General features: G+C 46.9%; 1 protein-coding gene across 2 annotated transcripts in view; it reads right to left on the reverse strand.

The window, feature by feature from the left end:
* Positions 1 to 13,182, reverse strand: part of lama2 (laminin, alpha 2) — a 693,080-nt gene that overhangs the window by 31,184 nt on the left and 648,714 nt on the right. For both annotated transcript variants that reach the window (XM_070885262.1, XM_070885261.1), the window contains exon 56: positions 12,747 to 12,921. In XM_070885262.1, coding sequence (XP_070741363.1) covers positions 12,747 to 12,921 — 175 coding nt within the window. The remainder of the gene's footprint in view (positions 1 to 12,746; positions 12,922 to 13,182) is intronic.

Below are 13,182 nucleotides of genomic sequence, written 5' to 3' on the forward strand. Positions count from 1 at the left end.
ACTTCAATCAACGTAAACTTTAACTGGCACCAAGGTTGTTATATATGTAACTATGTAATACTTGTCACCAGAGGGCGCGACGGTTGGAGTCCTAATGGTCACCTGCACACATGTGCACAGCCAGAATAAAAGGTTGGCTGCCATGTTGTTTAGGCATTCTGGAGTTGTAATAAAGAAGACTAAGGTCACACTAAGTTTAGCTCACAGTACTCAGCCTCGTGGAGTTCTTCTATACATAACAATTGGCAATGAGTAACAGAATACGAACCTTCACGCAACTATGGCTGCCGTTGGAATATTAGAGAGATTTGTAGAGGGTGATGATTGGGAAGCCTTCGTCGCGCGTCTCGACCAGTACTTTGTGGCCAACGAGCTGGAAGGAGACACTAAGGCGGTCAAATGCAGGGCGGTTCTCCTCACCGTCTGTGGGCCTAAAATATACGGCCTCATCAAGAATCTGCTCGCACTGACAAAACCAATGGAGAAGGGTTATACAGAGTTGTGTACGGTGGTTCTGGACCACTTCAAGCCGAAGGAGAGTATCCTCATGGCCAAATATTGTTTTTCCAGGCACCAGGGGGCCAGGGTGTGGCGGATTATATCGCCCCCTTGAGGCGCCTCATGGGACCTTGCGATTTTGGAGCTGCGTTGGGGGAAATGCTGGTGTTTTCATGCTTGGCATCAGCCATGAGGTCATTCTTCGAAACCCTAGACCTGAGCAGGGCCATTGCGATCGCCCAGGCATGCATGGCCACGGACGATAACATCAAACAGATAGCTTCTCAACATCAAAGCTCACCGGCAAGCACTGTGCATAAAATGATGTCGCTAGCAGGCCGAACTGCATATGGCAGGGCCTATACGTCTGCGGCTGCAAGACCTGTGATGACTCAGAGTCCGCCATCGGGGGTGAATGTGAATCCATTAGCACCATGTTGGCGCTGCGGGGGTAATCATCTGGTTCATCAATGTCAATTCAAGCACTACATGTGCAAAGGCTACGCAACAATGGGGCACCTCCAGCGAATGTGCAAACGTGCTGCGACACACCACGTGGCAGAGGATGATCGATCCGGCGTGGATCATGCAGCACAGGCAACTCAACCAGAGGAAGAATGGAGTACATACCTTCACACCAAGAGCCCTCCTCTAATGCTGAAAGTCAAATTAAATGGAGTTCCAGTATCCATGGAGTTGGACACGGGTGTGAGTCAGTCAATAATGAGCCAGAAGGCTTTCGAGAAACTGTGGGGCAATAAGGCACAAAGGCCCAAACTGAGCCCTATTAATGCAAAGCTGCATACCTACACCAAAGAGCTCATACCAGTCATTGGAAGTGCGGCTGTGAAGGTATCATATGATGGAGCTGTGCATGACCTATTATATACCATAGGTGCCCTTTCGAGATTCACTCGGCTGCAGCCATTTTCCAGAGAAACATGGAGAGTTTGCTGAAATCTGTTCTGCGCACTGTTGTGTTTCAAGACGACATCCTGATCACTGGTCATGATACTACCGAACACCTGCACAACCTGGAAGAGGTTCAAAGTCGTCTAGACAGAATGGGACTCAGGCTGAAACGCTTGTGACGTCTCATCGTACGGGGTCAGCTGCGTGTTACAGCAAATCAATGTATTGGGCAACCTCCAACCGGTTGCATATGCGTCTAGAAGTCTGTCTAAGGCTGAGAGAGCCGATAGTATGGTCGATAAAGAGGAGTTCGCATGTATATATGGGGTTAAGAAATGCACCAATACCTATTTGGACTTCGGTCTGATCTTGAAACTGGCCACAAGCCGCTCATTTCACTGTTTTCAGAGAGCAAAAGTAGAAACATCAATGCTTCGTCCCGCATCCAAAGATGGACACGAATATTATCCGCTTATGACTATGTTATCTGCCACAAACCAAGCACTGAAAACTGTTCCAATGCTCTCAGCCGGCTACCATTACCCACCACCGGGGTTGAAATTGTCATGTATCTTACATTATTATATATAACTGTATCCTAACATGCTATACATGACTGTAATAAGATATGACCTGTAACCACCAGCATACCTAACTACGAGGGGTGCACTTGCAAGTGAGAGGTATGTAAGGAGAGGTCACAGGCAAGTGCAGCATTCCAGAGTGGTGAAATAAAGGTGCAGGTCCAGAGTGACCTTGACTTCACTACATGCCTCGTGTGAATCTGTACTGAGGGGACAGGACTTTACAGTGGCGACAAGTTACGGGATTATAGAATCCACAGAATGGCGAACAACGTATCAGATGAAAAGTACAATGCGGGAGACAATTGGGCGGACTTTATAGAAAGGCTCCAGCAAAGCTTTGTAACCAAAGACTGGTTAGGCGACAATAAGGCAGACAAGAGAAGAGCCCATCTCTTGACCAGCTGTGGCTCGAAATCATACTCTTTAATGAAGGATCTGTTGGCACCCGAGAAACCAGCAAGCAAGTCGTTTGAAGAATTGAGCACACTGGTAAGAGACCACCTGAAGCCAGCGAGCAGCCTACACATGGCCAGACACAGGTTCTACAATTACAGACGCTGTGTGGGCCAGAGCATACCCGACTTCGTGGCGGAACTTCGGAGGTGGGCTAGTTTATGTGAGTTCTCCGATGAACTGAGGAGAGAAATGCTGAGAGACGTTTTCATTGAAGGAATAGGCCACGCAGGCATATTCCGAAAGCTCATAGAGACCAAGAACCTGACCTTAGAGGCAGCAGCACTGGTTGCACAGACATTCTTGGTAGGGGAAAAAGAAACGAGGTTGATTTACAATGCAGGTACGACAACTAACGAAATATCGGAACAAGAAGTTCACAGCACTAAACAAGCTGCTACCCCCACACACAGACAAAACCGGGAGAACAGGCTCTTGACAGCAGGCAGAAGCCATCAAGGGCCACAGGAACGGCCGGTCACACCTCATCAACCCACAATGCGAGCAATCAACTACAAACTGAGAGAAGCTCAAGTGAGATCAGCCAGACGCAGCTCATTCTTCGGGAACACTTTGAACAATGGAACAGGTCTGTGCTGGAGGTGTGCACTCGTCAAGGGGATGTTGATTTCAGCAGGCTGTTTGCAGAAATTGTGAATATACAGGGCATTTGGCCCGCATGTGCAAAAAAACGGCAGCTAGGCTGGTATACGAATCGGATGGGTCGGAAAGCGGACCAAAAGACGGTGGGAACAGTACCCGGGACACCGATGTACAGCGGGTCAACTCGATCAATGGCCGCTGCTCCTACAACAGGACGCCTCCTATAATGATGAGGGTCCCACTCAATGGGATATCTGTCAACATGGAGCTGGATACGGGAGCGGCTCAATCTCTCATGGGTGCTCAACAATTTGAACAACTGTGGCCGCATAAAAGAGACAGACCAAAACTCACAAGGGTCAACACCAAACTAAGGACCTATACCAAAGAAATCGTACCAGTCCTCGGCAGCGCCATGCTCTCTGTCACACACAAAGGGACAGTGAACCGAGTTCCCCTGTGGATTGTCCCCGGAGACCCCCCAGCACTGCTGGGGAGAAGCTGGCTGGCAAAACTAAACTGGAAATGGTATGATGTCCATGCCATGTCATTAGAGGAACGGACCTCCTGCTCAACAGTTATAAAGCGATTTGAACATCTCTTTCAGCCAGGTGTGGGCACTTTCAAAGGGGCCAAAGTCAAAATTTACATCACACAGGATGCTAGACCAGTCCATAACAAGGCCAGAGCTGTACCCTATGTGATGAGGGAAAAGATTAAACACGAACGAGACAGGCTTCTGCGGGAAGGCATTATATCACCTGTGAAATTTAGCGACTGGGCAAGTCCCATTGTCCCAGTCATGAAGCCTGATGGATCTGTACGAATCTGTGGGGACTACAAATCTACCATAAACAGATTCTCCCTACAGGACCAGTACTCGCTGCCCAGAGCGGAGGACTTATTTGCCACATTGGCTGGAGGTAAACTTTTCTCAAAATTAGACCTCACATCTGCGTATATGACGCAAGAATTGACCGAGGAATCCAAGCTACTCACCACCATCAACACACATCGAGGCCTTTTCATGTACAATCAATGCCCATTCGGCATCAGGTCGGCAGCTGCCATATTCCAGCGCAACATTGAGAGTCTGCTCAAGTCCATCCCGGGGACTGTAATATTTCAAGACGACATACTTATCACGGGCAGGGACACCGACTCCCATCTCCGTAATTTGGAGGAAGTACTAAAGAGGTTGGATCGGGTAGGCCTACGAGTCAAGAAATCCAAGTGCCTGTTTCTCGCACCCGAGGTTGAATTTTTGGGCAGAAGGATTGCCGCTGATGGAATCAGCCCAACAGAGTTCAAAACAGAAGCAATTCGCCTGGCACCCAGGCCACGGAATGTCTCAGAACTGCGCACCTTTCTCGGGCTACTCAATTACTTTGGGAACTTCATGCAGAACTTAAGCATGCTGCTGGAGCCTCTCCATGTGCTACTCAGGAAGGGGTGCGATTGGTTTTGGGGGGACGCCCAGGAACGGCCTTCAATAAGGCACGCAACCTTCTGTGTTCCAACAGTGTTTTGACTTGCTTTGATCCAGGTAAAAAGCTAGTTCTCACATGCAATGCGTCAGCGTATGGGGTCGGTTGCGTTTTGCAACATGTCAATAGTGCGAGCAAATTACAACCCATAGCTTATGCCTCCAGGTCACTTTCGCGTGCGGAGTGCAGGTACGGAAAGGTAGAGAAGGAGGCGCTCGCTTGCGTGTACGGTGTCAAAAAGATGCACCAATACCTTTTCGGGGCGAAGTTCGCGTTGGAAACCGACCACAAGCCCCTCACGTCCCTCCTATCCAAGAGCAAGGCAATAAACGCCAACGTCTCGGCGCGAATTCAACAGTGGGCACTCATGCTGGCGTCCTACGACTATACCATAAGGCACAGACAACTGTGCCGACTCACTCAGCAGGCTACCCCTGGCGACCACGGAAGGGTCTGACGAACAGGACTGTGAGATAGTCATGGCAATCAATGCCTTTGAGTCCACAGGTTTGCCCACGACGGCTCGCCAAATCAGAGCCTGGACGACAAGCGACCCCACGTTATCCTTAGTAAAATATTGTGTCCTAACCGGTGACTGGGCAGAGGCTCGTGATGCCTGCCCCGAGGAATTAAAACCCTTTCACAGGCGCATGCATGAGCTATCACTACAAGCAGACTGCCTGATGTGGGGCAGCCGACTAGTCATGCCTCTGCGAGGCAGAGAGGCATTTGTCCGGGAGCTCCACCGCGAGCACCCAGGGATCGTTCTCGTGAAGGCCATAGCCAGATCCCACGTTGGTGGCCTGGTATTGACGTGGACTTGGAGCTCTGCATCCGAAGGTGCACCATTTGTGCCCAACTCAGCAATGCCCCAGGGAGGCTCCACTGAGCCCCTGGCGCTGGCCTACCAAACCATGGTCGCGGGTGCACAAATGTTCCTCGTAGTTGTAGATGCATTTTCAAAGTGGATCGAATGCACCATTTTAAACTCGAGCACAACCTCCATCACTGTGGAGAGCCTCGCAACCATGTTTGCAATGCACGGAATCCCTGATATATTGGTCAGTTACAATGGTCCGTGCTTCACCAGCGCAGAATTCTAAGACTTTATAATTGTCCACGGCATAAATCACGTCAAGACGGCACCGTTCAAGCCAGTCTCCAACGGCCAGGCGGAGAGAGCAGTGCAAATCATTAAACAAGGCATGCTTAAAATCCAAGGTCCCACGCTGCAGGGTCGCCTGTTGCGACTGCTGCTGGCATACAGAACTCGTCCGCACTCACTGACTGGGATCCCCCCTGTGCAACTATGGATGAAAAGGATTTTAAAAACAAGGCTCTCATTCATCCTCCCAGACATGCACGAAATCGTTGAGGCAAAGCGCCGTAAGCAGACTGATTACCATGACAGCAATTCGAGGGGGAGATGGAATGAGATAGGGGACAAAGTGTTTGTACTAAACTATGGCAGGGGTCCCAAATGGCTTGCAGGGACAGTAACGGGCAAGGAAGGACACAGGCTACTGGTAGTACAAATGGACAATGGCAAAACCTGCCGGAGGCGTGTAGACCAAGTCAATAGCAGATTTACCAACAACACTGCGGAACCAGAGGCAGACTACAATGTGGAACTCGCACCACACCTGGTGGACAGACAGAGGGAACAACCTGAGGAAAGGGCAATCCCAACAGACAGCCCGGGCGAGTCAACAACAATCACACCAATCGAAACAGACAGCCCAGGTGAGATACCAGTAACCACACCCAAAGAAAAACAGACACCAAGACAAACAACTGAACCACAACTTAGACGCTCCACGCGAGAGCGTAGACCACCTGAGAGACTGAACCTATAAAGACAATAAGACCTTGGGGGAGGGTGATGTCATGTATCTTACATTATTATATATAACTGTATCCTAACATGCTATACATGACTGTAATAAGATATGACCTGTAACCACCAGCATACCTTACCACCAGGGGTGCACTTGCAAGTGAGAGGTATATAAGGAGAGGTCTCAGGCAAGTGCAGCATTCCAGAGCGGTGAAATATAGGTGCAGGTCCAGAGTGACCTTGACTTCACTACATGCCTCGTGTGAATCTGTACTGAGGGGACAGGACTTTACAGAAATGGCACAGCCCGCAGACTTGCTACTGATCATGGATGCTTTTGAGAGCGAGGGTTCACCCGTCACGGCTCGCCAGATCAGGAGCTGGACCAGCCAGGTTCCTGTGCTATCATTAGTAAAGAGTTGCGTCCTAAATGGGAACTGGTCGGCCATTCCCAGGGAAATGCAAAATGAAATTAAGCTGTTTCACTGATGCAAAGATGAAATGTCCATCCAGTCGGATTGTCTCTTATGGGGTAATCACGTGGTTTTGCCAAAAAAAGGCAGGGAAACATTTGTACAAGACCTACACAGCACCCACCCAGGCATTGTCATGATGAAGGCAATTGTCAGGTCACATGTTTGGTGGCCCGTCATTGACTCGACTTGGAGTCATGTGTGCATCAGTGCAACACTTGCTCGCAACTGAGCAATGCACCAAAGGAAGCTCCACTGAATCTGTGGTCATGGCCCACCAAACCGTGGTCCAGGATCCACGTAGATTTTGCCAGCCCCTTTCTAGAAAAGATGTTTTTAGTAGTTGTGGACGCTTACTCCAAATCGATTGAATGCGTAATCATGTCATTCAGCACGTCCAGAGCCACCATTGAAAGCCTCCGGGCCATGATCGCCACCATGGCTTGCCCGACATCCTTGTCAGCGACAATGGACCGTGTTTCACCAGCTCGGAATTCAACGAGTTTATGACTTGTAATGGCATCAAGCATGTCAGGTCTGCTCCGTTTAAGTCCGCCTCTGCGAGCAGTCCAAACAATCAAGCAGAGCATGAAACGTGTGACGGACGGCTCCCTGCAGACCCACTTGTCTCGCATTCTGCTCAGTTACCGGATGCGACCTCACTCACTCACCGGGGTTCCCCCGGCAGAATTGTTAATGAAGAGAGCCCTCAAAACCAGGCTCTCCCCAGTCCACCCAGATCTTAATGATCACGTGGAAACCCAGCGACACCGACAGAACATGTACCACGATCGCGTGGCTGTTTCACGTGACACAATTAAGCTGTTTCACTGATGCAAAGATGAAATGTCCATCCAGTCGGATTGTCTCTTATGGGGTAATCACGTGGTTTTGCCAAAAAAAGGTCATGGTCCCAAGTGGGTTGTTGGCACTGTTTTGGCTAAGGAAGGGAATAGGGTGTTATTAATCAAACTGTTAAATGGCCAAACATGCAGATGCATTTAGATCAGACCAAATTGTGATTTACTGACAACCAGGAACGACTTGAAGACGACATCACCATCGACGATCCACCAACATACACCCAACCAGCAATCGACCTCACTGTCAATCACGAGAATGAACCCACAGTTCGTGACAGTCTGGTCAGACCAGCCGCGGTGCAGTGCAGCAATGATCCGACCAACTCACACGCGCCAGGGTTTGAGCTTCGACGATCAACCAGGGAGCGAAGGGCTCCGAATCGCCTCAACTTGTAAATAACTTGTACCGAAGACTTTGGGGAGGAGTGATGTTATGGATGTAACTATGTAATACTTGCCACCAGAGGACACAACTGTTGGAGTCCTAATGGTCACCTGCATACATACAGGGCTAGTCTAAAAGGTTGGCTGCCATGTTGTTTAGGTACTCTGAAGTTGTAATAAAGAAGACTAAGGTCACACTAAATTTAGCTCACAGTACTCAGCCTTGTGGAGTTCTTCTATGCATAACAAAGGTGATGGGCACCATTGATGCCTGAGCTGCACAGCAGTGTGTCAGCGTTGTCACTCAGCAACATTCTTTCAGGCAAATCGTTCAGATCTCAGCTCCTCACGTAAGAGTCGTGCAGCTATGTAGCCACCATGGGCCCTTTCCTGCGGTCTGGAGGGGGTCATGGGCATGGTTGCATAGCCAGTCTGATTGTCTGGCCCTAGGTCAGCGTCCAGCCCCTCGTCATCCTCTTCCTCTCTCTCCTGAGGTGGAGCATCAGTCCTTTCTGGCAATTCTTGACCCCTCCTGATAGCCAGATTGTGCAGCATCGAGCACATGACCATGAATTTATCTACTTGCTCAGCATTGTATTGTAGCTCCCCTCCTGAGTGGTCCAGACATCTGAAGCGCTGCTTAAGCACAGTTATTGTTTTCTGGACCACATTGCGTGTGTCTCTGTGGCTCTGGTTGTATTGCTTCTCGGCCTCAGTGTGGGTGTTACGCAGGGGGGTCATCAGCTAGGTGGCTAGGCCATATCGGTTATCACCAAGCATCCAGCATTGTCCTTGTGGCTGACTCTAAAAGATGTCAGAGACAGTGCTCTCACGCAGGATGTGAGCCTCATCGAAGCTGCCTGGACATTTGACATTCACTGCCATGATGATCTGGTTGTGGTCGGCAACTAGTTCGACCTTCAGGGAGTGAAATCTTTTTCTGTTACGAAAATACTCTGCGCCCTGAGAAGATGGCCGCATGGCAGTGTGAGTGCACTGTATTGTTCCCTGCACCCTGGGGAACTTAGCAATGCGGGAGAATGCTCCAGCCCTGTCTGAGCCTCTGTGGTCATGGGGAAGCTGATAAAGTCCATCCTTCTCGCGTACAGGGCCTCCGTGACCTATCTAATGCAGCGATGGGTGACATGGTGAGACCGAGGGCAAATCTCGACCGTGGAGGCCCGAAAGGAACCGGACGCATAGAAAGACAGTGCCGTAGTGACGTTGACCTCAACCGACACTGATGTCCTGATGGCAGGCTGCATATGTGGCCTGATGAGCTCACATATTTCATTGATCACCACCTTGTGGAAGTGCAGTCTCCGAAGGCAGGTGTGATCGGACAAGTCGAGGTAAGACCTCTTTTCCCTGTATGTGCGGGGTGTGTATGGTCTGGCCCTCCTCCTCATTCTTGCATGTCTTAAATTAGGGACCTAATGATGTGCATCACACATTGAGCCATCTGCACTCTGCAGCATCTGCGTATTAATTGATGCAGGCTGAGAAATGGCTGGTCCCATTGCAATGAAAGTATAATAACGATTGATCAGAAGCAATAATTTCCTCATTAAAATACATTTAGAGTAAACCCCTAATAGTCCAGAGTCTGAAAATATGTCTGTTGAGATGGTCACTTCACCTGAAGAACTCCAGAGTCAATGCATACTCCCCCGAAGTTGAAGCAGCCTTTTGAATGAAATGACCTGCGAGTTTAAAAATGGCAGCCACAGCGCTGGCTTTAGTTCAGAACAGTTCCACTTTTTCTGGGTGGTTTTTTGGGCGAGTGATATTGTGGGCGATGCGTGCGAGGTGGTGAAAGTGACGGTGGGCGATATCCTGGGTGTTAGTTTCGCCAAATGTGCTCTTTACGACAAAAAAAAATGGGCGATCGGTATTATTGAATCTCGGCGTTATTTCCGTGCGGAAACTAACACTGGCCGATATGAGCGTTGATTTCACCCATTCTGATGATGCCGCCCCAAAAAAGTGGGCGGGCGGTAATATTTTTTTCCTGCCGTTATGCACATGGGGAACGTAACGCTCGCCGATAAGTTTCTGAAAAATTCCCGGCAGTTTCTATTTTGTGGCTAAATGGGCGATATATGGGCGTTATATGTCATTTCAGCGGTAAAATGAATGTTAAGTGGGCATTAAGCATGCAAAAAACGAAGAAATCCTAGCCCCATGTCAATTAGAGGCATCAGAAAGGCTAGGAGTATTATTTTTGGTACATACTCTTACAAATGATAATTAAAGAAAATTTAATGGAATATCTTCCATTTGTGATTTAGCAAGTTGTTCTCCTTTCTGTGACTATTTTAAAGGCCAATTCCATTCATTTACATGGAATGGAAGCAAGACTGATCAGAATGTTGTCAACTGTGTTTGTTTTGTCACCCTTTTCGAATATGAGCAGCATCACCTTGGCCTGTTTCTAAGCCACCTCTGGTTAAACCTTTATAAATCACTGGTTAGGCCCCAGCTGCAATTCTGGGCCCAATTCTGGCACCACACTTTAAGCAGGATTTCAAGGCCTCAGAGATAGTGCAGAGGAGATTTACTAGAATGGTACCAGGGATACGGGACTTTAGTTTCGTGGAGATACTCGAGAAGTTGAGTTGACCTCTTTATAGCAGAGAAGGTTAAAGGGAGATTTAATAGAGGTATTTAACATCATAAAGGATTTTGATAGAATCAATAAGGAGAAATTGTTTCGGTGGCAGAGGGTTGGTAACCAGAGGACACGGATTTAAGGTAATTGGCAAAAGAACCAGAGGCAAGATGGGGAGAATTCTTTTTATGCAGCAAAATATTGGCCCTGAAATTCCGATGTCCCGGGTCCGTACGAAGTCCTACAGACCCGGGAAGGCATTGGAAAAGCCGGTTTTCAGCACGTAATGCGCATGCGCTGAAAACCGGCTTTTCCGATCTGTCAAGTTTCTGGCTTGACAGATCCTCTGTAGCTCGGGAGCGAGGACAGTTGCAGATCAAGATTTCCAATATTTACAAATATCTTGCCCTGCAAATGTCCTTTAAAATCTTTCGCCTGAAAAAGCAGGCGTATACCCTACTTTTAGAGGCGCAAGTGTTTAAAAATAAACAAAAACATTTTAAAAGTTATAAAAACACATTTTATTGTTAAAAACCCTCCCCACTAAGTTAAGTTTATTTGAAGGCTTAATTTAAAAAAAAATTAAGTCAGGAAAATATATTTTTTTATAATAACTTTAATTGAAATGATTGTTAAATATGCCATTTATTTTCTATTTTTTTTATTGTGTTTTGTGTGTTTGGGGGGGGGGGGGGTTCTTACTGTGAATGAGAATCTATACTAACCTGATTGGCTGCTGTCTCCAACTCCCGGCCTGCTCACATCCCCATGTGCATGCACTGCGACGTGCAGTCACGAGAGGCCTCAGGCTCGGAAGTTCCAACGGGCGCAGCAGCAACAGGTAAGTGCGCATCTTTTTTCTTTTTTTCTGTCGTTTGCCCGCGGGAAGAGCTCGACTGGAATTTAAGGGCCATTATGATCTGGAATACATTGCCTGAAGAGTTTGGAAGCAGATTCAATAATAACTTTCGAAAGGAAAGGGGAAACATTTGCAGGGCAACGGGCAGGGAAATGGGACTAATTGGACAGGAACGATGGGTCATATGGCCTCCTGCTGTGTGAATCATTCTATAATTCTATTACCAATCACCAGATATCAAAATGTGTAAAATTCTATTTTACTCCGATATAGTTAGTGCAGTGTGGGAAATAAATGGTGAGACCTCATTTTCTTTAGTTCACAATACCATCCTGCCTGCGTAAAATGATCTCATCAGATTTTTGCTGTAAAGAACTTGTAAAATTCTAAGTTAACCTTTTTTGAAAGGCATTTGTGAATATTGTTTATGAAGGTCATGTTAGCATTTCCTGGGGATTATGAAAACTGTTCAAACACAATTACTGGATGACAAAATGTACCATAATGGTGCCATGTTTAGTAGCAAGCTTGCTGCTCTTCAGTTCAGTTCAGATATAGTGAAATAAAGGGCTTCATAAATAAAGATCATTAACGCTGCATAGATAAAGAAACATAGCAAGTGGCCTTTTACCTACGTAAATATTTTGGCTGTCCTTTAATAAGCAATAACAGTATAAAGATGCAATTTGCAATAATGCAAGCAATTTATAAAATCTGGTAAAGAAAAATTGCATTTTGACTGTTGACTTGAGTGAATTTTCAGTTGGTGCCAATATGTAAATCATATTTGTTATTATAATTGTGACTTGATGCACTGTGCTATCAATCACTGTGTTTTATATTATTTATTTCCAGAGCCAAAGCAGCATTTATTGAATTTTACCTCCCAGTAAGACATCATTATGGGAGAACTTTAAGAGTCTGTGTTGCCAATGGGGAACCTTGAACCCAGCAATGCAATTTTGGAAATTTGTATTCAGACTGTGCATGATTTTCAGATCTTTTAGTAGGCAGAGTCCACTTGAATTTGCAATTGATGCTGCTGGCAAGAAAGCATGAACTCATGCGATCATCCGCTATATACTAGTATGATCAATCAATTCTCATTGATTTGGAAGTGGGAAGGATTTCCATTAACGCATCATGCAATTTATACTCATTTGGAAAAAAGAAACTCACAGGAGCAGGTGTAGGAAATTTTGTGTGTTCTGCGATAGGTTTGGCCGTGATTTCAGCTGAGATTCTAGTTGCAGTCTCAATCTCTTCTTCAGGAAGTGGCTTTGAAGGTTTTAGGATTGGGCACCTGCCAATGTCTGCATGCTCAAAAGATACTGGTTTGGCAAAATCTAGCGGTCTAAGAGAAAAAGCAAACATGTGGAAGAATAATTGTATGGCTAATATACATCCTACAGTATGGAGCACTGCAAGAAAAGAACAACTATTTATAAAGGTTATCTAATCGCACAAATTTATCTCAATTCTGCCATTATTAAGCGTAATAATTGACATTAGGCACAGTTTTGTGATGTAATCTAACAATTAAGAGCCATTAATTTATTTAGTAAGAGAAAAGTGAAGCTTTCTAGACTTTTTTTTAAAACTTATGACACCAACA

This window comes from Pristiophorus japonicus, chromosome 7 (genome assembly GCF_044704955.1).
Source record: "Pristiophorus japonicus isolate sPriJap1 chromosome 7, sPriJap1.hap1, whole genome shotgun sequence".
NCBI classification, from domain to species: Eukaryota; Metazoa; Chordata; class Chondrichthyes; family Pristiophoridae; genus Pristiophorus; species Pristiophorus japonicus.